General features: G+C 39.2%; 1 protein-coding gene across 1 annotated transcript in view; it reads right to left on the minus strand.

Annotated features, from left to right (window-relative positions):
* Window positions 1–726: 726 nt before the first annotated feature.
* Window positions 727–26,022, minus strand: part of LANCL3 (LanC like 3) — a 36,969-nt gene continuing 11,673 nt past the window's right edge. The window contains exons 2-5 of the mRNA XM_032679741.1: window positions 11,512–11,635; window positions 10,380–10,577; window positions 8,856–9,063; window positions 727–7,775 (exon numbers count right to left, since the gene is read on the minus strand). Of these exons, the coding sequence (XP_032535632.1) occupies window positions 7,616–7,775; window positions 8,856–9,063; window positions 10,380–10,577; window positions 11,512–11,635 (690 nt within the window). The 3' untranslated portion in view covers window positions 727–7,615. The remainder of the gene's footprint in view (window positions 7,776–8,855; window positions 9,064–10,379; window positions 10,578–11,511; window positions 11,636–26,022) is intronic.

Genomic DNA, 26,022 nt, shown 5'->3' on the forward strand with positions numbered 1-26,022 from the left:
CGGGAGGGGTCTCCAATCACTGCCATTTCTCTCCGCCTCTTGGTGCAGGTACTTTGTTCATGCTCAGCTGGTTCTGATGCCTGCCCCTGATAGATCTATTTCTCCTTGCCTGTTCCCAGGTAATGCAGACTTGGCACATGGAGGTTAACAAAGAGATCTGGGACCTAGCAGGAGCACAGCAGGAAGGCAGGATGTGGAGCTATTAGCCTATTAAGGGATAATGCTAATAGCTACGTCTGCATGTCTGCTACTATTCTTTAATGCAACTTAGTTTGTCACCAGCATTTTAAAAATGCCATTTCTTGAACTGCTGCTCTGGGAAATCTGGAGTCCCATTGCTCAGCTCTAGTGAATTCAAGCTCATTATGGCAAGATGGAAACTTTGTTATGGGCAGGCCTAGGTGAATTTAATGCTCTAGCATCCTTCACTGGGAGTGGAGGGATCTTTCTGGAAAGAGGAAGAGGCTATGAAAACTAAGATTTAAGCAGGTTGAAAATAAACACCTAAGTGAGAAAATTTAATCTACAGGCCAAAAGCAACCTGCTTGTCTCATGGGAAACTATCATGAGGTGGTTTTACCCAAGCACTGTGTGCAGCCTGGATGATTTATCTAATTCTAAGATGATGAAAAGCTTTTGGAGCCCTGAGTCATGATTCTTCTGAAAAGAAAAGTTGCCAGCATTATGAAAGATAAGTACAGAAATAATCAATCCGACACAAAATCATACTGTTCAAGGTTGGACTTTTATTTAAGGCAAAATATAATCACAGCTTTAATATCATAATACGGATATACACAGAGTTTGTTCTGCCACTAGGAAGCTTAATATTATCACTGCTTTTAAAAAGCTATAAAATCTAGTTTCTATCATAATCTACAATACAAAACTAATACAATAAACACATTCTGAAAGATCACAGTGTTTAAAATATTAGAAAGCAGGACAGGGGTCCTGCTTTTAAACAATAAGGTGCATATCTAAAGAATCAAATCAGTCTTGATTCTATGGGCCTGTACCACATCATGGCTGTGAATGGCTGTAACACTGAGAAACCAACCTAGGGTGTGGCACATACTCAAGGAATGAATATCACACGCTGGACTATACTGAATAATCAAGTGTCACCAACACAAACTAGACATGAAATAATGCCATTTAAGTTCCCTGTATTTTTCATTGGTATCGGCATTCATGTATATTGCAGAGATATTGAGAGAAAATGTGTATAAAACTGCTATCAAATAGGGCCCTGCATATGCAAACATCTGTGCTTTCCTCATACTATACAGACAAGCCTTACTAATTCCACGGGACTCAGGTGTGAAGGGAAGTTTGTAGGCTTGGGGTCCAGAATAATAGTTTTGCCCCTGTTTCACATATGTGGACCTACCATGCATGCCTGGAATCAAGTGGAGGTTCGCCACTGGCATCAGAAGGTGGCATGTCAGGCCCTTAAAATGAGTGCAGGAGGCTGAACCAGTGGCAAAATCAGACCATTGGTTAGAGGAAATCTTTCTTCTCTCATGTGTGGTCATGGTAATGAAGATAGAGCAGAATTAAATTTCTGATCAGACAGCCTTCCTCTTCTATTCGAAGTAGAAATATATGTTGACTAGGATTGGTTTTCTATTCCCTATAAAATATAATTGACTTCAGGACTTCTTTATAACATTTTCTCTGGAGTATGCACATATAGCCATGCAGTGCTGTCACTGAATATCACTGCACTATAAAGTATCTTTTATTCAAATATCATTATAACCACTTGGCAAATGAGTTTTTATTTATTTTGCTGCCATTCCAGTTGGTATTGCTGTACTTGACCTAAATGCCTCCACTGTCTCATTGACTCATGCAATGAACAAAGTCAAGGAGCTTTCCAAAATACAACCTTCTAAGTATCAACAATAAACATGGCCTTACATATTTTCAAGCAGATTGCTATTTAAAAACTGTGGGTTTTTTCGAGAGCATGATATAGAATTTTAAATATAGAGGGTACAGGACCGATGGTGACAATACAAATTAGTCAGGAGGTTTAGTAATTCAAAGGCAGGTTGAAAAGTTGGAGCTTGTTGGCTTCTTGAATGTATTTTTTTTAAACTGCCTCAGCATCAATAGTGTACATCACTTCTGTTCCAGCAGGCAGTAGGTTCAGCTACAGGCAACTCCTTCACAGACAAACTTTTTTCAGCATATGATGACTTTGCTATAATGGCAATGAAGTGCTGTTCAAGGCAGCTGAAACCTGCACAGTGGACACTGTACCACTACCTGTGCAGTGAAGCACACTGTGCTATTTTCTAGGAAAACGCCTATTCACATCCCTAAACTGCTGTATTGTTTTGTGTGGGCCCTGAGTGTTTTTGGCTTATGGCTTTGAAGTATGTTGTTCCCCTAGTAGTGTGATTTTTGGTCATTTTCTTATTTCTTTTCAATTTAGCTTTCTGCTGCTTACTACTTTGTCCAGGACATAATTATATAAACTGAAATGTCCAGGCTGAGCTGCTGACCAGCAATTGCTCATCAGTGTAGTTCTCCACATCAAGGTTACTCTTTAAAAAAATCTATAGGGCAATTCTTATTCCTGATATACTAATCTTCCTACAAATTAGAATACACACTCATGCCAGAGAATATTCAAGGTATGCAGGAGAAGATTACTGCACCTGAGATTTACTTGGCAGACCTCAGAGATCCAAAGAAGAAGGGTACATTCTGAAAATGCATGCACACACTAAAATAGGTCACTGTTGGCATAAAACATGCAATATGTTGGCAGATGTTGTAACTGTATATGCAGATAACTATGTAAGTACAAAAAGCTGATTGCTTATCAAAGTTTCCACTTGCACAGATTTCCCCTGTATGCTGCTGAAAACATCAGATACCTATATCTCAATTTTTTCCACAATATTAAAAAAAAATCAGTAATCTGATATTGTTTACATGCCCATGTATAATTAGTATCACAACATCAAAATGGCATTAATCTGACAGAGTAGCAATAAGGGTGACCACTTTACTTGCATTTGTTTATGTATATTTCCCAGAATCAATTAAAGGTGTATTTTGGAATGTTAAGCCATTTCACTTGGTTTTGATTGTCTCAACAGAATTGAGATACTAGAGAAGTGACCATGCTCCATGATGTAAAACATCAGTGACAGTTGTTACACAGTATAATGACTTTCCTTAGCAAGTGGGAAATGGCAGAACCAGTGAGAAGAGACCACCTGGAAGCATAAAATAATGTAATGCAAGTTAGTGGAATACCCTGCTTAAGCAAAATTAATCAATCTTATTTTCAAGAACAAAAGAACTGGGCTGCTTCTTCAGCCTTCTCTAGTTATTCATGGGTTGGGAAAGAAAGGCAGGGAAACCAAAGGCAACAATGATGCAAACAAAGCAGATATTGAAAGCACTGAAAGCAGTGGCACAAAACGAACATGTTGTTATGATGAGAAGTTGTGAGTAGCAGGTAAAAATGAAGATATGTTTGTTAGAACTGTATTGTTGATAAAACTTATTGCGTCTGGTTCTATGAATCCTGAAATCAATACATCTGGACATTACCAATCTAGTTTCTCTCAAAATTATCCCCTGACACTAATCTATGGGTGACAGACCAAAAGTCATGAACAGTATATAGCTCCTTAAACTGATGTGTAATCTACAGCTTTAATCACAAACAGCACCACACAAACACAGGCACATCACAAATAAGCATCAATACCCACACAATGCATCCTCTTTGCTTTAACACCATAATCAGAAATACTATTATATCACTTAAATTCCTATTGCCTACACTTTAGAAACTAAACACGGTCAAGAAACTAATGTGCAAACATGACGTAGTTACTTGTGTTTTACACTTTGAAAGAGGCCCCTCGAGTTTCCGGTTACACAGTCCTTTGTCACAGCACCATGGCAGAATCTGTTCAGGAATACACTTTTTCAGTCTATTGGGGCCCAGTCCAGGAGCAGAAGGAGACAGCAGCCCATGGAGAATGTCTAGCAAAGGTTGCATGATAGATTTCTCCAAGCAGGAAGAAGGGAACACAGAGAACCTTATTTTTTATTACACCGAAAAGTGCCGATGGCTCTGCTCAGGTTACTTTCCTGTCATTGTCTTAAAAGCAACAAATAAAGGTTGCAACAGCATATATGTAACAGCATATATAGTACAAAGAATAAAATCAAGATAGGCAATAAAGAGGAGGGAAAAGATGAAAAAAACCCTGCTCATTTAATGACTGGGATTTTCAGAAGAGCCCTGGGTGTATTTACACTGTGTTCAGAAACTGCGACTGCAGCACGTCTAGTAGCCACCTTAACCCAGCCAGGTCAGGTAAGAAAAGCCACAAAGCTCTAAGAATGAGATCAAACTGCCATGTCTGATGAAAGAGATGAATAATCATGTTCCAAAATTTTTACTAGATGCAAACCACAGTACTGGATATTTGTGTGCTGCCCTTGCTGAAGTCAGTGACCAACTCGCATAACCTGCAGAAAGATGTTTGGGACCTAGATTTCAAAAACTGGGCAGTTACATGGGGTTTTTTGTTGTTGAATGGACTAACTCTTACTCAAGTTAACTATTTTCTTTGTCACCAGATTAGTACCAAATGAAGCCAAACACATGGCTTCATATATGGAGAACACCTGTGGAGAAAGATCTGTTTTGCGGGTTTGTTGAACACAACACAGAGCAGATCAGTCTCCTCTGAATGTAATTTGGAAGGAATTAATTCTACAAAGGGACACAGAGGAAAAACCACTAGAAAACTGACACTGAGTTCTTGATTTATTTCCTGCCATTTATGAAAGAATCACATTTAAAGATAAATGCAAACTTGACCATTGGAAGTAAAGTATAATAAAACAGTGATTTTGTCTACTGCTATTATGGTAAATTTTAACACATGTGGTATATGTTATGGTATTAGCACTTGTAATTTGGTCAGAATCTAAGTTACTGATTTATCATGCTCTAGATTTATTGAGGTTTTGGCAATGGTTTTCATTCTCAAGCATCTCCTGAGAGATAACTAACTGGAAACAATTAAATGTTGTGGCCCACTGATAATTAAAAAGTAGGCACTGGGGACAAAGTTAAAAGTTCATGATTACTATTCTGATATGTGTAGATTCTGTTAAGGCTTAAGTTTGGAGTTGCTTAGGGTTTTTTTAAGGGGTAGTTATCAAAACACTAGACACTTTTGGTTTATGTTTGTATCTCTAAATAAAAGGGTTAGCAATAAATGAAGGATTGCAAAAATTTCAGTCCAGATCACAGCAAAACCTATTTCTCTGGCTTAGTGTAAGACAGAACACAGTTATAGTAGCTATTTAAATGCTGTGGCACAAATGTTGTTACTCACTTGCTTGAGCTGAGTGACATTACCCTACAATAAAAATTGAGATTGAAAAGTTTTTGATCACATTGCGAAAGTGGATACACCAAGTTTTACCTTCCTTAGACATTTGTTTAAAAAGATTCCAGTTATGAAATATATGAGCCACATGCATTACAGGAAGCAACTAGATAAACATCCTAATGGAGATGGGATCTTGACTACTGATAATTGACTTTCCTCTGATCTAACAGGAGCATTTCAACATTGCTGGGCAGAGCTCACACACATCTCCACTGACTTTTTGATTCAGCCTCACATGTACAGCTCCCTGTGGAATTCATCCTTCCATGTGCACACATCTCACTGCTCAGAGTAATCAACTAAGTGACATTTATGGCTTTCTTCGAAGACCTTTTAACCCACAAATAATAAACACATAGCAAATGTATCTTGATTTGTAACATTTGCATTTGCTAAAAGATACCTAAATTCTTGACAAACTGATACAGAACTGCATTGCTTTATTCACTAATGAAATATGGTTATTTCTATTATTAAGTAATTAATTAGAGCTGCACAGGGCAAGACAAAATAACAGAAATCCTTATCAGCAGCTCATAGTCATGCAACCCATCTCATTAAAATTACAGTGGCAAGAACAGGAATGGTATTATTATATTAAAATGTGGAGGGATTTCAAGACCCTGCTCCAACTTATAGCCTGATCAAAGCCCACTGAAATGAAATGGGAACTTTAATCCATTAGGCATTAAAAATAAAGAAATTGTAATCTCCTCCAGCTGCGAATGCAGGAAGAGAGACTGCATTGTTTGGCAGTGCATGTATATCTGCTTTTTTCCTATAACTTCAGTTTCTGACATACTGGTCTTTCCAATTTGTCTTTACAGGTAATTGTGTTACATTATTCCCATATAAATAAAAATAAATGAATAAATAGTAAATATATATTACCTACAGATATTTTTTTATATTTTTAGTACAAATCTATGTCAATAGTTTCTTTAGCTTTCAAGTACCATGTCACATCTATAATACATATAAAACAGCATATAATTGCAACCTTAAGTGCTAGTGCAACTAGTACTGAGCAACCCATTTATTTCTATAGCTAAAAATTGTTTGGGCATATGCACTATTTTGTTTACTAGGAAAAGAAGCAATTTTGAAGCAATTTTGTTACCAGGTTTCTCTTAAGATCAGTATGTCATCCAAGGTTTGCATTCAGTTTGCAGGGTTTACAGTGAATAATTCATCAAGGAAAACAGATTTTTCCATTGTTTGAAATATGTATGTTACTGTTCAGAAATGCTGCTATAAGTAATTTTTAAAGGAAGCTTTTGTGTCACTGAACAATACTTATCTAGCAATGCTGTGTCATGAAGAAAGCATCTGCCTGCTGTATCTTTGCTACAGAACCTTTCTAACCAAGTCTTCTGCACAGCTCCACCCACCTTCCCAGTGACCGGGAAATTATTGACAAGTGACAGGGTTACAATAAGTCAGCAAGGAGACCAGCTCCTTGTCACAGACTGAGCTCTGAAAGGAAGGGTCAAATTCAGTGCTCATTTACACACGAGACCCCACTTGCTGAAACGAACTGTGAAACTGCAGCCTGAACACACAGCTATCTACAGAACTGTCATTACATGCACATGAAGAGGAAAGAGCTCCAAGATACAGGTATTCCTAATAACGTGTTACTAAAACTAGCAGATGTGGTTTAAGTAAAAAAGTCCCAGATTTTGCCTTTGTGCAGTGTAGTGAAATGTCTACAACACCTTCCCCAGTAAGTGCATTGCTTCATGAATTGTCTTTGCAGGACTCTTTTTAAAACCTACTGAGTGCATCACTGTTTCTTCTTTGCGTGTCCCTGCAACTCTAGTTTGACTTCTTTTTTTTTTCTCCTGTGTAACTGCCAAATTAGAAGTATGATAATGCCCCTTTCTCTCCCACTTAAATGATTAGATTATGCTTCTTATTACAGCTAAATATCAGATTCAATCACTTCCCCCCCTTTTTTTTTTTTCACTGACCCATTTTTGGTGACCGCACACTTCCCTCCTAAAGCCCCGGTGTGTTTTCTTTTTCACCTGACTCCCAGCTACATTAAGGCTAGCATTAGTGGTACCACTGGCTCGTTTTGTAAATAGCCTGTCTTGACAAAAAAGTGAAACTGCAGGTGCCCTCCCCCATCGCCACCGGGATGTGGCCCTGGAGGGTGTCAGTCTTTAGACAAAGACACTGAAGAGAGGAAACTCGGCTTGGTTGGGTTGCAGCAAGTCAGTCAGGAAACACACAGTTCCTGAAAAACCTTCATACAGACTATATACACTTTCTAGTGCCCGGGAACCAGCCTTAAATTCTTCCGTAAATAAGAACTCTGCAAATCTAAGAGAGAGAAAAAAAAAGAGTTTGTTATTATTTGATATCTCACTCTGTCTACTTACCTGTTGTTTGAAAGCATCATTTTAATAACATTCAGCCATTAAAAAAAATAGAATGATCATTATTTAACCCTATCTGCAACTTCTACACTATCCAACTTCCACAAGAAACTGAGGTCCATTAGATTTTGAAGAGATAAACCTTTACAATCTGTATGTGCATTTTGCTTGTTTAAAAGCTGTAAACTTTTTCTGTAAGACATATTGTTAAACAAGTACTTTTTAATAACCTTTAGGATGCAAGCAAGGTTTCACACTGATGCAACAAATTCTGTCATGCTGAAGTAACTACACAAATAAAAGGTTCTCACTTCAAAGCAAGTGGCTGAAAATAAATCACCCTAATTATTATACCACTTTCCTTCATTGTCCTATGCTGTAAGGAAAACAATAACAAACATTGAATTCTATGTTTTTAAACATATGCATTTAAGTTACAGATGTATAATTAAAGCTAGTTGCAGCACTGTGACAGAATTTTCACTGGACCATACATGCTCATCTGTAGAAAACAGAATTAACTCCACTAGCTAAACTGAACAGCACAATGTCAAACTGGCTAAAGATGGGAAGGATAAATTAAAAACCTGTAAAATAACAGCAAATCATGTCCTATACTTATTTTCCCACTTCTAGTAGAAAGAAATAGCATTAAATGCTCTGAAAAAAAATGTAACAAATCATGTTTTACTCTGCTCCTGGACTCAGGTACATAACTTGGCTGATTTCTGAACTCGCATCAGGATGATACCTGGTTGCATGTCATCCCTCCACATCCAACCCAGTTCCCTGTGAAAGAGCACAGGATCTCGGGCAGGGAGGGAGGGAGGCAGCCTGGGAGAACCACCTGATGCTTCTCCCACCACAGGCAGCTTGGAAGCAGGACTGCAGAGCTCCTGCCCCACAGCTCGTTGCAACTCACTGCTCATGTTACAACCGAGTGGTGATCACAGATAGAGCTGCTCTATAAATGTTCCCGAAACTTTCCAGTATTACCCTACATCCAGAAGACAGGAATGCTAACCTTTGTGCCCTGTATATGTATTTTGAGTTTCCAGTGAGCCTATATAGCAGCAGGAACACATAAGCACTACCAGCCACTCCGTGGCATATTCCAGGGCCCTTCTTCAACAGGCCTTTCTGCCAAGTCAGCTCTCCACAGCGGATACAAGTGTCCAGATATTGAGGCTTCTTGGAAACCAGGTAAGCTTTGGCAAACAGGTATGCAATGCCTAGGAAAAGAGCAGTGAGATTATCTTTTGTAGTAAGGGCGCCAAGGGTTTCATAGAACACTTGAGAAAATAAAGATTAATACACTAAAAAACTGCAGTCTCATGCTCTGCACATGTCAACGTTACCTCTGTATGCTAAACGTGGAGGGAGGAGTATCTGGTATGATAAAAAAGCATATGGCAAGATGTGCTTACCCATTCCCTGTGACAATATTTTCAATATATCATTGAATTTCAGGGTTTACTCTAAGATTCCCAAACTTTTATCACTTTAAAACAGCAGTCACATTTTTGCCTTTAAAACAGTAAACTCTTAGCACTGTCTTCTACTATTTCCAAACCCCCATTCACCTCACCTACTTACACTGACAGAAACAGAAGGATGGGCAGGATAATTTCTTACATTGGCAACAGATGGTTTTTTTTACTAGATGAGAAAAAGAAACTCACTTTTTTTCCCCATACTGCTTTATTCTAGTTATACACAGCTATGCATACTAAAAAAAAAAAAAAAAAAAAAAAAAAAAGCTATTTGGCTTATTTTTAGGGGGATTTAAATAAATTAATCATAATAAAGTTTGGTAGGCAAAAGCTGTTTTTACTCCACTTCATTAGAGTGCCATTGTTATCAAGACAATATCACTCGTTAGCAATAAAATTCTGCCTGGAGGTAAAGCAGCATTTTCAATATGCAGCATTACTTGCCAAAATTGCTGACAGACATCAGCCTCACCTCATGAACCCAAACTAAGGATTGATTTTTTTTTTCTGAAAAGCAGTTTTATATGCATTACTTTCGGAAAAAAATGCCTCCTGCTACTACAAACTATACTTCACATGAAAATACTTTGGTCAAATTAGGCATTATCCATGTAACAAGTGCAGTTTAAACTTTGATTCTGACAGGGAAAAAAAGAGGTATTCTCAAGTCCTTCACCAAACTCACGGATGTGTCTGTATCTGTGTTCTTTCACGTACCATTTTTCTTTCCAGCCATATGCTGTCTTTTGACTCAGCTGTACCAGTCTTTGAGGTCTTATGAATGGGAGCAAAAGCAGAAAACAGGATCACCAGAACTCTTTCAGCTGTGATCACCTATGCTTTTAAGGCAGAAAATATACCTCTTGTTCCAGCTGCTTCAGCAATAAATAAAACACTCTGAACTGGAAGAAGAAGTCTAGATAGTTTTCCTGCATCTCCTAAAAGGTCAAAACCAGTCAAATTTAGCCTGAGATTATCTTCTAAATGGAATCACCTAACGTGAAAAAGCAATGTGATCAGCATCTGGCTATTCAAAGCATCAATGGGAAAAGAACCTGGAGCTCCATGACACCAGTGCACGAGCTCATTCTCCCGCTCGATCGTCTCCCCCAGCTCAGGAGGCCAGTTGCTGTTCTGTTCCTGGTCCATAAGGAAATCCACACTCTGCCACACAAGCTCCTGATCTGCTGGCTGCAGGTACTCATAGTAGGAGAGCAACATCTGAAGGATTGACGAAAGCCCATGAGCTGCACCTGTAAAGTACAGAAACAATCAAATTAGAGGGTCCTACCTCCACCTCATGGCAACTTTCCCTTGGGATTGATTTCCTTGTCATGCACATAGCTCCTTCATCTTCTTTATGCATGTTGCAACAGTGCTTAGAATAAAAGATATTTTACTACTTCTGTCATTTCCAGTTCCTCCAGCTTTGCAAAAATATATATGAATTTTTTCTGCTCTCACTAGGATATGACTGAAACTCAGTGCATGAAGTTAAACTGAACCTGAACTGAAATTCAAATTGAAACTGGGCCATAAATGGGTATTCTCAGTTCCTGACTGACAGTATCAGTCAGCTAAAACCTAAATTTCAGTGCAAGAACTGTCTGTACCTGCCAGGGTCTGTGGCACACACAACTCAGTGACTTCTCCTGCTGGTTGCCTGCCAGAGAACTCGCTAATATATGCAAATCAATCCCACACTTTCTGCATATTGTACCTCGAGGACCTTGCCAGGGAGCTGCTCAATGGCCTTTCCCCACTGCTTCAGATGAGCTGCAGCTAAAGCTGCTCTCAATGGGTAGGACCTGACCACATGCCTGAGTTGCACTGCTATGGCCCAAATCGCTCAGCAAGTCCCTTCATGGCAACAGCAGCTTACAAAAACATCCCTGACTGTTCCCTCGGGTAACCTGCTCCACACAGACATGGGCACCTCTCACTGCCTCTGTCTGGCAAGGCAGATTTACCAGGGCAGGAAGGAGAAGAGGGAATGAAGCTCCTCCCAGCATCAGTCCTTCCCTCCAGCTCCTCATCCCCCTTAGCAGTTTTAGGAGGTTGGATGGTCCCAACTGGGTCAGGAGAAATCTCACACTGTAGGTTTTATGTATTTTATTTCTGAAGTGCCTACTAGCTCAGCCTCTACACACAGCATCACTGTCAAAGCCGTTGGTGTGTTTTACTCACCAAGATACTCTGTCCCATAGTAGGAATACATGAGTGGGAATGGTTTCCTCTTCTTCACTGCATACTGTTTTCCTGATTCTAGTATGGCCAGACAAATTGATTTTATTTGTGCTGGGGTCAGCACCTAAACAGAAACATCAAACAAACATCAAGTCTATTATAATAATTTAATTTTTTAAGACATTTTTCAGGACTCTGCTTTTTTGCTGGTGCACAAGACAAAGTACTGCCTTTAATCTTATGAGCATGCTGTAATGTACATCATTATTAAAAGTTCCTTATATAACATAGTCGATTTACATAATGATTCTCAAAAACAGAGTTTCATCCCGTCTCAGGAAGGGAATGCCAAACATTTAGCTGCACAGATGAGGTGAAAAGAGGCCCACTAAGAGCTTTTCCTTCCTAAAGATCCAGCGTCTAGGACCTGACAGCAAGCAGGAGGCAAGCTGCAGAACAGCAGCCCCCAGACTGGAGGAAGAGAAGCTAGGATAAGACAAAGGAAAAGACTAGAGAAGTTGTGTTACAGGCTTTATTCGGACACACCGGGCTAGGCAGATTTTTCTACAGATGAGATGAAAAAGGAGGAAGCAAAAGGAGGGTACCAGATTTTATTGAAAATCACTGTTATGTGTGTGGGTTCAGAAACATCTTAGTAAAAAAATCAGGCTTTCTTACCTCAAGAAGATGCTGTGAAAAATGAAGTGCAAGACAGGTTTCTATGAAGATAGGTTAGCTATGCTTATGGGACTTTATCATCATGAACAGGGCAATGCTGCCTTTATTGCAGTCCTAAGAAATGACTAATGCCTTACTCTTAGTGGTGTCAAAAGTATGACTGATAAATCATATATTTCACCAGAAATGAACTTTTCCAAGTTACTGACCTAAAGCATTCAGTGAAGGATCAGTTTTACAGGTTTTAACTACGACTCTATTTATATGCAATTCACTGCAATCTTCTGCAATTTCCTCTGTGTCAGCCCCATCTGCACTTTACTAACCAACACCTTGATTGAAGTAGTGTTTTGGCTTTAGGGGAAAGCCTGTATGGCAGCAGTATTTTAAAGAAATATATTTCAAATTATGAAAAGAGAACTGAGAAAGAAAAAAGGCAAAGTGAGACAGAAAAAAAAAAAAAGAAAAAGGCTGCACAAATAGTCTTGACAAGATAAATGGTAACCCTAAAACTAAAGGGAATATCAAGGTGATGTCTTTGAAATGTTTCTGAACTCATTTGGGTTTGCTATAATTTGTATTATAGGATTTACAATTACTTCATCAGTTAAAAAGTTTAAAAAATACTGACAGCATTAAGTATGGAGGCAACATATGTTATAAACTATGTTCTCTCATTTGGCACGTAAAAGATGCTACAGAAAATTAATGTCACCTAAAACTTGTCTGAAAACTAATGGCTGAAAAATTTTATTTGTCTGTCTCACCTTGCTCCCTGATAACAAGGGATTTTATTACAGCTGCTCTAAGTGACTATGATATTTATACCCTAGAGAACAACCTACTTCTGATCTTCATTAGTGTTCTTTAATGTTGCTGCAGTAGAAATAAATAAGCCATTAACATCTGGAGACTTCACTCATTTTCAGTCATTTTTAAATGAATCATTTTAGCTTCACAGAATTTAAAGAAACGGTTTAAATCCTAAGCAAATGAGGAGAGCAGAGGAATAAGGAGACACAGTGAATTCTTTCCAGAGCTTTCATTTTAATATCTGCCAGTTTGGGACCTATTCCTCCAGACTCCATACCTTCCTTGTAAAACCATTAGTAAGGTAACCCCTTAGAAATAAATGTGAAGGATAAAGTCCACTAATGGTAATCCTGGAAGGCAAAGGCACACTGGTTAGAAAAATCTTAGTTCATTTTCCCTGCGTAGTAATCCCTTTACTTAATATTAACAACTAGCTTTCAATACAGACCATGTTTTTCTAAGCTTATTTTTATGTTCCCCACATTTAATTTTTAAGTGGAATTAATGTCTATTTTAAAATGCTGGTTGTGTATTTTAAATGCATACAAACTTCTACCCAAATCCAGCCTTCCACAATGCTGCATAAAGAAGGATCAGTTCACCTTTTTTAATATAAAGCAAGTGTAAAAAGTCAAGCACTTAAGCAGTCTGAATACTTAAGTGTATACACAGTATACCCTTTTATCTGGCATAATGAAATATGCTAATGAATATCACCTCTTTTTCAGAATGCAAAACCAGCCCACATGCAAAGCCAGATGAAAAATGATATTTAGAATCGTGATTAGAATGGATGATAGAAATCAACCCACCTGATCCACTTCTACATTACCAAAGAAAATGGCAAAGAAAATTACATGTGTATCTGGAAAACAACCTTATTTTTTGCTAATTACAAAATTATCTCTTAACAAGAACCTCAATCCACAATCATTGTAGGGCTGCTGCCTGTTTCCCAAAACACTTAAATAAGAAGGATTTGTATTTACTCCTTATTCTAGGAAATGGTTGGCTGGAAAAGAAACCCTCACTTAACCATAATTATTAGTGGCCTGGCAAAGTCTGAATAATGAGAAATCACATTTAAGATCTCCCTTGACTTGCTATATTTTACTTCAACCAATTCTGTCTTAAAACCTTCTCAGATTTCTTTCACCTTACCAAGAAAAGAAAATTGTGACTTGTCTCTGTATGCTCCCTTTCAGTATCTTTAATAAAACTGCTAAATCTTATGACCAAAACAACAATCACAGAATACATTAATCATAACCACCGATGATGTAGCTGTGGTTTTACAGAGTTCATTTTCATTTCAGTGTAGTCCCAATGCCTCCTTGGCCCTGGGAATTACTGAAGCAATATGTTTAATTAGGAACAGAAAAGAAATAGACTGATCATCCTCAAGGCTTTGAGGATATAAATTGCATATTGATATCACGTCCTCTGGAGCTGTCAGATGCTTTGATGAAGAATAAAGTCAATATGAGAATATGCTACCTAGAAAAACGTCATGCTTGAGATAGATACATCTTTTGAGAAACTTCTTGAATGTCATTTAGCATAAGCATAGGTAAAATTATTCTTCATCCTGTCAGTACTTAGCCAAAAGACTACTGACACTAAGAGATATATTGCTGGTGCTTTAAAACTATTTTTGCACTTTTAAAGATATCGCAACCTGTCCTATCATAGAATTACAGAATGGTTTGGGATGGAAGGCACCTTAAAGACCATCCAGTTCCAACTGCCCGCCATGGGCAGGGACACCTTCCACTAGACCAGGCTGGTCAAAGCCCCATCCAGCCTGATCTTGAACACTTCCAGGGATGTGAACTTCTCCACCACGACCTGTTTCAGTGCCTCACAGTAAAGAACTTCTTCCTAATAGCCAGTCTAAAGCTGTCTTCTTTTAGTTTAAGGCCATTCCCCCTTCTCCTGTCACACCTGCCTTCTTAAGCTTTCAGCTATTTAACAAACACATATAAATTATACATGTTCCTTTTCCAGGTTAAGTATAGGTGGTCTGTCCACTTTAGTCAAAACTGGTGATTTTGTCTCAATTGATGTTAGAAATGTTCATTTTAGTCTCCTCAGTAGATTGAAGTTTGGAATACAGGCATTCCACGTTTCCCCTGCAATTTCTGTATCAGTAGGTTGGTGGAGTCCTTTATTTTCTGTTTTATATCATTGCCCACTGATTCTGTGTGCTGTAAATAACTGGTTTGCTCACACAGGTGACAGCTACATTCCCATATACCTTTTACTTTAAGCACAACACTTAGGAAGCACTGTAATACTTAGTATTTGTACTACTGTCTGTGCCTAGGAGCCCAACCTACAGTAAAAAAGCCACTGTGATTGTTTTTAAAGTCTCTCCATTTTTCTCTTGTGCCACTGCAGGCAATATGCCTTTTCCCATTAAGGCATTCCACAGTTTTGTGAGTTATTTGAGACAGATACTTCATTCAGTAAATCCCTCTTAAAAGCCAGCAAGGAATTGCTGTCTACAGTAATCACAGAACACCATCCATCCTTTTTTGTTGTTAGAAGTCTTTCTCAACCTGAGATTGTTTAGTTGGAAGAGAATGATTTCACAACTCCTTTTAACCTACTAGGAGAGATTTTGCGATGTATCAGTTATGACAATGATATGTCAAACACTCTAAATATGTGTTTTGATTGTAGACACAAATCTTGACCTTGAGAATTAGGAAGTAAAAAACAGGACTAGCTCTTCTTTGCTTCTGATTACTGTAACATTTTCAGCACTTCATCATTCCTTGTACAAGCCCCTTGGCTCATGCTTTGCCTTTTGAAAACCACCGCTACATAGAACTGCACAATGTACTGAGTATACTTGATGACTATAAGCTTTTAATTCTCTTAAAAGAGCTGTATTTATTTTCTTAGAGCTTTTTCCTGTATGTAACTGAAAGCATTACTGAAGCCAAGCATCATTTTGATAGATGCACATATACTTTTAGGAGGTAACAGCTACACTTACATTATTGTGGAAAAAACCTTCCTCTATGCATGTAAAAACACTTTAATATGCACCTAACACATCAAACCTCTCTGTCACACTTCCAAAAAGCCATTTAGATGAATTTGATCAAACACTTTTTCCGATGCTGTACAAAGTGTCAAAATAACCTGAAGAAAATGGGTCAGTCTGCAAGTAACAGGAGTTTTGCCATCAGCCTCCTATGCTGGTAGCCCAGCAGAGGGAGCTTGTGAATTAGTTATAAGAACCAAAAATTCTGGAAAAAAAAAAGATATATATGTTTGTGTTCAGCAGGACAGCTGACTCAAGCAGCTGACCCTTTGCCTCAGTGGCATGAAAACAGCAATGTCAGTTATTGCTCTCTTGTTTTGTGGGTCACTAATCATGAGTCCAATCAGAAACTTAAGGCTGCTTTTATTCCTGATGAATCAGATTACTGGTAAAGAAGACAATGCAGAACTTCTGTTAATGCTAACTGTGTAAAAAATTTCCACAGGTCTCATTAAACCCATAACATTCTGCTGTTAAACTTGTCCTTCAGAAGGGGAATGTGAAGTGTTGTGGAAAAGGATGGAGCAGAACTGTTACTGTAGACAGGAGGCTGTTTGAGAGCAGCTGGTGCTGCTACACAGTTGGTCCAATGCACTGGGCATCTCTAATCCCTGTGTGTGTCAGCTTTGACTGGAGAGTTTCAAAGCAAGACCAGCAACTGGCCTTTTGTGACAGCAACAATAGTCAGGTCTTTGGTGCATCTCCCCACACATACACATACACTCCCTCTTGTGATTGCCTCTGATGGGCATTTTGATTTGTCCTACCATAAGAACACCAGGTTGGAATTGCAGGTGGGAATTGCAGGAGTGCCCAGTTGGTCCAACCTCCAGCAGCATTTTATACTGTTTTGCAGGACCAAAGCCAAGCAGCATCATCACAGCTCCCACATCTCTGGAATGCACTCATTTTGTGAGCATCTGGCCAGTTCCTCCTGCAATTTCCAACTAGTATCCTTACCTTAGGACAACTCTCACTTGATGTTTGTATCTTAGGACAAATCACAATGTCCAGCAGAGACAGAGGCAAGGGAGAAAGAGAGTGTGTGGAGTGGGAGGATGCACAAAAAGACTCAACCTTTCTTCAGGCTCCCCCTATCCTGGGTCAATGAAGAGAGAGGGAAACATTTCTCCCAGTTATGCTCAGGCCCCAAAATCTTTCACTCTAATGCACCAGGGTCTGGTTGGATATGCAGTTCTATTGCAGTGGTTCTCCTAGGTCTTGGGAAGGAAACAAGAAATCCCCATCACTATCATAAAGCAGGGAATCACAACCCCCCTGCTCTCTGCTGCTGGAGAATTGAAGCAGGAAGGATTTCAGAGCAGTTCTGATAACCACCACGACTGAGGAGGTATAAGGCTGTGTATTAAGAGCTTAGGTCCTGTTCAGCTAAAGGTGTCTGGTCAACAGCAAAGACAGCAGGGAATTTCTCAGGAGGACAAGTCCTATCACAGAAGAAGAAGTGAGGTACCCTGGGATGCACTCCTGCGTTGAGGCTTTCAAATGGCAGCTGTCTGCACCCCAGCTGCGTGTTCTCTACTGCCTAGTAGAGGGTTAGAGTTGCCACAGAGAGCCAACAATTTAATTTCAAGCATCTCTCCCTAGAATTGCACCCAAATTCAAGAGCATGAATTGAAAAGCATGTTTAAAAACAGCAAAAAGATTTGCAAATTAATTGAGAAACAAGCCCGACACTGCTTGGAGAGGCTTCTTCTTACATCACAGAATTCTACCCCAACGTTTTTCAACAGGCACATAAAATTCTTTTTTTCCTTTATTATTATTATTATTCACCGTCCTCCCAGTGCATGGTTGAGTAATTGTGGGGACAAAGACCCTGGGAACTGGGTGATCAGTGATCACCTTTCTGTGATCCAAATCCTTGTTTGGAGCTCCCTTGTGTCAACCACTCCTCCACCAGAGTCTGGAGCAGCTTATGAGAGCTGCAAATAAGTGGGAGATTAGTACTGCATGGGTACTGCTTTCCTTCCATCTGTTCTCCCCTCACAGGTAGGAGGAAGATAATTCATGTAGAAGTCATCAGTGGGAAAACCTTTGACTCTGCTTAGTCCCAGTCAGAATGTACATCAGTACACGAGTCCTGCAATAACTGATGCCAAAACTGCAGTGAGGAGCTGTCAGTTCCTGAGGGGAGATCTATCCTTCTGCACTCTAGAAACCTGTCCCTGACAATTCTGCATTATGATGATAAACATCTTCCAAGCTGGTCGTCTTGCACTCTTGTTTGGGTAATAGGCAGCCCAGTGTGCTGTAGCTGTGCTGCCCCAGGATCCCATCCCATTTTTTACACTACTAAGCAAGGAACATCTGCTCTGCCTGTGTATATTGGATCAGCTTACTTCCCTATAACAGCAGGTCTGCTGGTTTATTGGAAGTGAATCCACACCTTCATCTGTTCCACAGACATTTCTTGTAGCAAAGCTGTCCTGGTGCTTGAACTGGTTGATGTATGCAACATATGCAGAGGGATAAGAAGTATTATCCATTCTCCCAGCTCCAGAACAACAGGAAATGAGATTCATTATACAGACTTTGCAAAAGATAAAAACACTGTAACCATGAATGACTGTCCCCAAACACTGCAGGAACCATGGCAGTGCCTGTAGTCTAAAATAAAACATGATGCAAGTCTAGTTTAATTGGACACCACTGTTTGCTGCTAGAAACTTAGGCAGGCTGCTTCTTGGGAAAATGAATTTATTAGTGTCTGTACACAGGTCAGCATGAGATGGGTAGACCTTGATCTCAGGTCAGTAGGTAAAGGCTAACATTGTTCAAAGGGAAGCTGACCTAGGCTTAGAGTTCTACAAATGAAAATGGCAACTGTATCTAGAAACCAAAATAAGCTGGTAAGTCATATTTTAAGATGTCCTAGAGGTTTCCAGAAAGAACTGGACATTTCCATTCCTTCATTCTTTTGCTTCATCTGTAAAAGAGAGCACTCAGCATCAGACAGGGCACTGATGGAATAAAATGTAATGCATTTACTTCTGAGGAGTACAAATGTGCAACGAGAAATGTTCATGCTAGAACTTCTTAAGATTATGACTTGTACAGCTGCCAAGTTTGTGAAGACACAGTTAACTTTGAAGGTGCCACTCAATACAGGAGAGAAATCAGGTACTTGAAAGCACTGTTGCAAGTGGTAAGAGGAAACAAGGACATCTCTGACACATCTCCAAAATTTAAGCTCTGAGAAACTTTATCTTGTTTTCTATGAGAAACCTGTGAAGTTCCTTTAAACTGATGTTTGGTTAAGAAAGACAAAGGGACAAGAACACTGTGTATCACTTCACAATTAACAAAAGTTTACTGCTGTAGTGATGTCTCCTGGTGGTGATTATGTCCTTGGTGGCTGGCTGGTATTTCTTGTCTGAGTTGGGAACAGCCAGCTGGATGTTACATGGCAAAAGGTGGCACAAAACAGAGACAGAGTGGCCTAACTGGCCTTGGGAGAGAGGGAAAGGGGGTAAAGAGAGAGGAAGAGAGAGAGGTGAAAGAGCTCCTGTGCCCTATAGGCTGTGTTAGCAGGCTATGTCTGAAGAGAATGGTCTACATCCAAATTCAGTGTGGTACTGGGCTGGAGAAAACAAGTTAGTGGTTTATATACAGCATATTTGGATGATTAAAAGTTTTTCTACTGCCCCCTTCACTGAGGCATCTCCCTGACCAAATTACTGCACAGAACCTGTATGATCACATCACCTTTCCTCTATTTTCTATTTTATTGTAAGTGCCATTCTCATGCTGCAATTGTATATAACATTAAAGCTTCACTTGTTTCAGCAACAGTGTTTATGTTGTTCATCTGAGATTGTCAAGAAAAGAAAAATAAAACTAAGAGATTACACTGAAAGCAACTACGTAATACAATAAATAAGAAGTACAGGATGGGGACAGAGAAAGATTGATTGCTGGTTCCTTGAGAATATCTCCAAGGATGCTCATCGTTCAATTCATCTTAAGTAACACCATCATCTTAATCACTCTGAGTGATGGAAAAGAGCCTTTTTAGTCTCATGCAGCTTTTTTTTTTCCTTTTCAATTTGTCAAAGTCATTTCACCTATTAGATGATTAATATGGCTTTTAATATCAAAATCCTCATTGACCTGAATGGGACATTGACCTGAATGGGGGAGAGGGGGGAGAGAGGGTTGTTACTCCTGGCAAGTATTATATAAGAAATGCTGTAAGTTTTACCACTTGGTTACGGTTTCTATGCCATGTAATTATTCTTGTAAATTCTTGTTATTCCATGTCTTCCCAGTAACACCATAGAGCTGGCTCGTAGTCTGTTGAAACTGATAACAACTGTGTCTGATGAGGCCTTTAAAGGCTTAGAACACAAGAACGTGGCTTACTTGACAGAGTAAAACGCTGACCTTGCTTGCAGTAGCTGAGTAGAGAAACCTAACAGATACAGCTGAGTGAATATCTAACTGTTCAAGGACTGATCCTGCTCTCACTTTAGTCAGTTGGGAGGGAACTGACCAGCACAGGCTTTGTCATTCATTGCTCCAAACCAATGTGGAGTGCATGACTTACACACAATAGAAGTATTTGGGGGTTTTAATCGCTTTTTTCCAAGGATGTGCACGCTCTATGCCTCTATTGAATAAAGCTGCATTTATAAGCAATTCTCCCCGGCACTCTGAAAGAATTGTCCTTCATGTCAACAAATATCCTCGTGAAGACTGTCTCCTGTGATGAGCCAGGCAATACATTGTCTTCCATATCTAAATGAAAGGGACTAAAAATTTCAGTTGAGGTATGAGGCACCATTTCCCTGAGGACAGAATTCCAAATATTGGTCTATAGTTTGTGTCGAGGTAGAGCTTTACACTCTTGCTGTGAATATTCTTTGCTCCTGCAAATACACTGTTTGAAGAATTAAAATAAAATGAAGAAATTTGAAGAACTAAAATAGCAGTAAAATGAAAGGTTGCAGTTTATATACCCACCAGCAAACTGTAGTGGATCAAATTGTGTCTGATCTTGCTCAATATTCAGTTTAACAGGAATTCATTTGCCTTTCAAGCAGTTATAGTAGGTCATGGTTCACAGATGCAGCTGTGAACTGTTTTCCAGGGGGAATTTTTTTCTGTCAGGACTACAGGATTTGGCCTGGAGCACACCTGTCAAAAACATTTTATCACTTTTCAGCTAATCAAATATTACAATGTAAACAATTGTACATCCATTTAATTTTACGTATGAAGTGTGTTGCTGGGTATCATAACTTTATTTCTTCCTCCTTTTTTTTGGCATCCTTGGTGTTTTATTTAGCCATTGCTGACAGGCAGCAACTCACAAAACACGCCAGGGCCATTTGAAATCCAGAAGACAGAGACTTCATTCTATACATTATTTTTTTCCTCTTTACGTTAAAGATGTACTACATTCCTTATCTGTCATCATCATCCAGTCCTTTTATGTTCCTCATGCAACAATTCCCAGTCTACTTCAAACGCCTTTAGGCTTGTTTTTTGAATGTTCAGACCTCCTCCCTCGGCACGAGTGAACGTGCGTCATTCACAGGCTTACCAAAGTAAATAAGAGAACAGACATGACTCCTCAAAGCCTCACTGCAGAAGTGTCAGAACCAAAAAAATTGATGGGGGAGGAGGGGCTACAGAAAGTAGCATTTGGAAAGCTATCCATGAAAGACTTGATAGCTTCTTATTGTTAAAACTTGCAGAGATAAGCTACAGAAAAGTCAAACAGTATTCTTTTCTTCATTTGTTTCTAGTTAAGGTTCGAAAAGAGAACAGGGTTGTTACCAGCATTAGAGGCTCCCAATCACAAGGCTTTCAGCTGTGGGGTTTTTTGTCCATTTAAAACCAATAAAAAGTTGGGCTTTCATCTTAACGTGCTACCTCGGGATGTAGAGAGTGCCCTGATTGTGGCTGTATAATACATGTACATTTTTAACAGTTCAGTACCTTAGAGGAGTCCTTGACCTTCTCAAAATCCTACACTCATGGAAGAGAAGAACCTAAACAATATGTGACAATTTGCATAGTGCTGTGAACAGCTCAGTGAAAATCTCTGCTCAGTGTATCACAGCGCTGTAGAAAGCAAACAGAAAGTGTTAGGATGCATGAGAGTAATGCTGAAATGATTATTTAAAGGCTACTTTAGCAGTATTGTTTTGCTCTTTCTTCTGATAACTCTCCAGGTCTGTTCTCTCATTATTAATATAAAACAAAACAAAACCACCACCAAAAAAAAAAATCAAGTAGACACAGGTATTTTAGAGAAAATTAAGAGATTCTCCTAAGTGAAGCTAAAAGGATGGCAACATTTATTTTCTGGACAGGAGGTAATTAATGAGTTAAAGAATACAAAGCTATTTCACCTTCCAGTGTCAAGAACAAAATGATAGCTTGTAAAAAGCTGCAAGTTTAAAGACAAAATATCTTTCTGCACAGCCAAGACTCAAGTAAGCCCGAGAAATTATTTCTGCAAAATTTAGCTGAGTCCACTCTCATTGTGGAATTTTAACAAACCAACTGAACCTTAAGATGAGAATTTTTAGGAGGATTTTGCCAGAAGTGTTCCACTACTCCAACTGAATTAAATAAGAATTCTTCAGAGTCTATGTTGCTTAAATAAATAATTTATCACCTTTCAACCCATCAAATACTTCAATGTAAGAACATTTATTCTTGACAGATGTTGCAAGGCTAAATCTTACAATCAACTCCCAACCAATTCTGGATGAAAAATAAACTCTTGTGCTTCAGAGCATAAAGTCAGTCCTTAAAAAACACAGGTTAGGCCTGTTACAGAAAACACATTTCAAAATTAGCTTCCACAGACATTTGTGCAGCTACTCTGAGTCATCTAGTACTGGTACAAGATATTAAACCAGATGGAGCATTGGAAACAAACCTTGAAGAAGAAAGATTTGTTTGTATACTACAGTACTCCTCACTGCAAACAAGGGGAAGCATCCAACTGTTTGTACAATGTCCATGCAGTACTGTATGTAAAACAGTTTGAAAACTGTTATTTAAACCTGTTCTGCAGTTAGTGTGTCTCTGCCATGTAGGAACAGTATCCTTCCATGCTGACACCACGGGTGACAAAGAAACAAGAGCGACTTGGGAGCCTAGAGTTTGGGACACTTCCCTCCAGGCCCCGCTCTGAAGAATATTTGAGTATTTTACATCAGTAATTTCAATCAGAGGGAGTATTTTATATAAGTAATTTCAATCAGAGGTGCAATAAGAGAGACTTGCTCTAGCCATCAGCACACTCAGCTTAGAGGCATTAGCTTAAATTCTTGCAGTGTGTCAGAAAAAGAAGGGATGTGAATTTGAGTTGCCAGGTTAGTGATGAAATCTCAAGGTTATTGCACATAAAAAGGAAGAGACTATGACCCCCACTTGTACTGCAATTTGCTTAGAGCCCATTTGGTCTTGAAAACTGTAGGGTGACAGGAGGTGAACACATTCTGTCCTTGCCACTGGGAAAAGACAGGATGCTTGGTTTGCTTTTACTCCACAGCAGGTCAGACCCTGCTTGGGGGTCTGTGAGAAAAGCACCTTCAGCAAACTGGGAGAGATGAGCTTGGTGGGATGTACTCCCCAGCTGCAGCTCTACAGCCTCCTTTGGAGGTGAGTTTTGGCAGGTGAGATGAAGGCCACTCACGTGGGAAGATTGGGAGGAGTTACATAAATACCACGGAGAAAAGAGAGAACTATAAATCTGTACCAGAGCTCCATGGATGGTGAGTGGTGTGGTGTAGCTGTTGGCTTATGGATTTTGGCATGGCTTACATGACCCACAACACACAACTCTCAGGTTTTGCACACCTATCAAAAGATGCCCAGCAGACTTCCAGGACACAAACTAGGTGCCTTGGACTCTGTTGGTGGATGGTACAGCTGTGTAGGCAGTCCAAAATTTCACTGACCTTCTGAATGCCATGTTGAGTTAATTTCTACAGGTACTGGTTATGCCTTCTCATTTATATTAGCTGCTCATTCCCATAGGGAATAAATGCAAAGGAATGTAATGGTAATTTACATTAAAGTAAGTGCAGGACACTGACGTGCTCTCATGTTACACCCAGTGTACAAGCAGTAATGCAGCACAGGTGCAGACTAATCTAACACTCATATGAACTGTGTACATGAGGAACTCAGGCCCTGTCATTTTCAGCTTACTTGAGTCTCAGTTTCTTCCTAACATATAGGATAAGTATTACAGATATTTCTCCCCAGATACATCTGCTTGCACCGCTAAAAATAAACTTTGTTTTAGCTCATTTTTTAATCTCCTGAGCTGTTTTCATACTTTCCCTCTGCCTGTGCATGGTATTTGGCACTTGTCTCAGTTTAAAAGCCAAAGCAATTCTTATCCAGAGAGCTGCCTCTTCTGGATCATTAATGAAGATAATAAATAAGGCTGGTTGCTACATCAGTCCCTTATTAGTAGTTATGATTAGCTTTGCTTTTTGGTCTTTTAGCCAATTCCAAATCCACAATGTCCCCACCCAAGCCAGCATGAATTAAGTTTTCAAAGAAGATTATCTTTGACACTGCATCAAAAGACCTATTCAAATGTAAAAAAGGTATTGGCTACTACTCTTTTCATCAGCCACTAATTTTATAATTCTCTTATTTACAACAAGTAACACTGCTTGTCTCAAAAGACTTCTTTTTTCTAAGTCATGCTGATTTATATGCAGTTCTACTATGCAGATATTTGAGACACGTGACACACAGAGGTCCATCTAAATATTTATGGCCAAGGAACAATGTGGCTACCTGTGAAATTAGTTAAATTAGGTAAACACCACAATGTTAGCATCATTCACAGGCTAACAGAGGCATAAATTAGTCACTTTAAAGTAGCACCAGCAGTGCCGCCAAGCAAAGGGAATTCTAGAGAACTCCATGCTGGCATCATGCCACTTCTACTTTGTGTGATGATCTGCAATTTGTGCCATGCCAATAAGCTACTGAATAGAAATATCAACTTAAGCTACAGGAATAATGCTGACAACATACTGCAGGAGAACCAGATGAAGGTGATCAAGTCCTCTGAGTCATCTAAATTTTACCCTATCCTTAGACTGTGGTAGCAGCCTGATGTAGTAAAAATCCTGATGTTCTGTTATGTGGCTCCCAGATACTCCAAGGCACATCGACGAGACAGTTCTGATGCAAAAGACAGTAACAAAAGTTTCCAGTGGCATACAGGGCCATTAGCACTGCTTGGAAATATGCCTACAACTCCAAATTCAATTCGAGTCATATTTCAAATACAGACAGTCTCTTATAATTCAGTACTGCCCCATTTCAAGGGCAGAGTGAGAGTCATGGGATTAATTTGAGGAAGTGTGGAATACTGTGATCCTTAAAATGTGGCTTATTTGGTAAGTAATGGGATCTCTGTACTTTTCTCCTGGATAAAAGATTGCCATTTGATACTATAATAAAATCAGGAAAATTTTATCAATCTTCCCTTTATGCTACTTATTCTCAGTTATGACTGTGTGTAAACCAAGCAGACTTTAGGAAAAAGAGACTGCTGTGTCAGAAGGCACAGTTCAGATTACTCTGAGAGTTCAAACCTCACGCAGTAAAGAAGAAGAGTAGTAGGAATCACGAGACAAATCATACCACTGCCACCAGTAATAAATATTCACAGCACTTGGCCATTACTTTGCACATCATTAACTAACAGGAATTACTATTACCTCATGTTACACTGCGTTGTTGGTGCCCTGGGAGCACTCAAAGCCATGCTTCCCCTTTGCTGGATTTGTCATTTTACATGACTATTCTCTCCAGCCCCATGGGAGGAACTGTGTAAACTGAGACAGAAGAGCTCCAGCCAGATATTCCTGGACCTATGGATCATATAATGTGTTTTCCAAGTCAAGCTTGCTAAGTCAAACTACTTGTATTTAAAACTCTTTGCCAGATGC

The sequence above is a fragment of the Chiroxiphia lanceolata genome, chromosome 2, assembly GCF_009829145.1.
Source record: "Chiroxiphia lanceolata isolate bChiLan1 chromosome 2, bChiLan1.pri, whole genome shotgun sequence".
Lineage (NCBI taxonomy): Eukaryota > Metazoa > Chordata > Aves > Passeriformes > Pipridae > Chiroxiphia > Chiroxiphia lanceolata.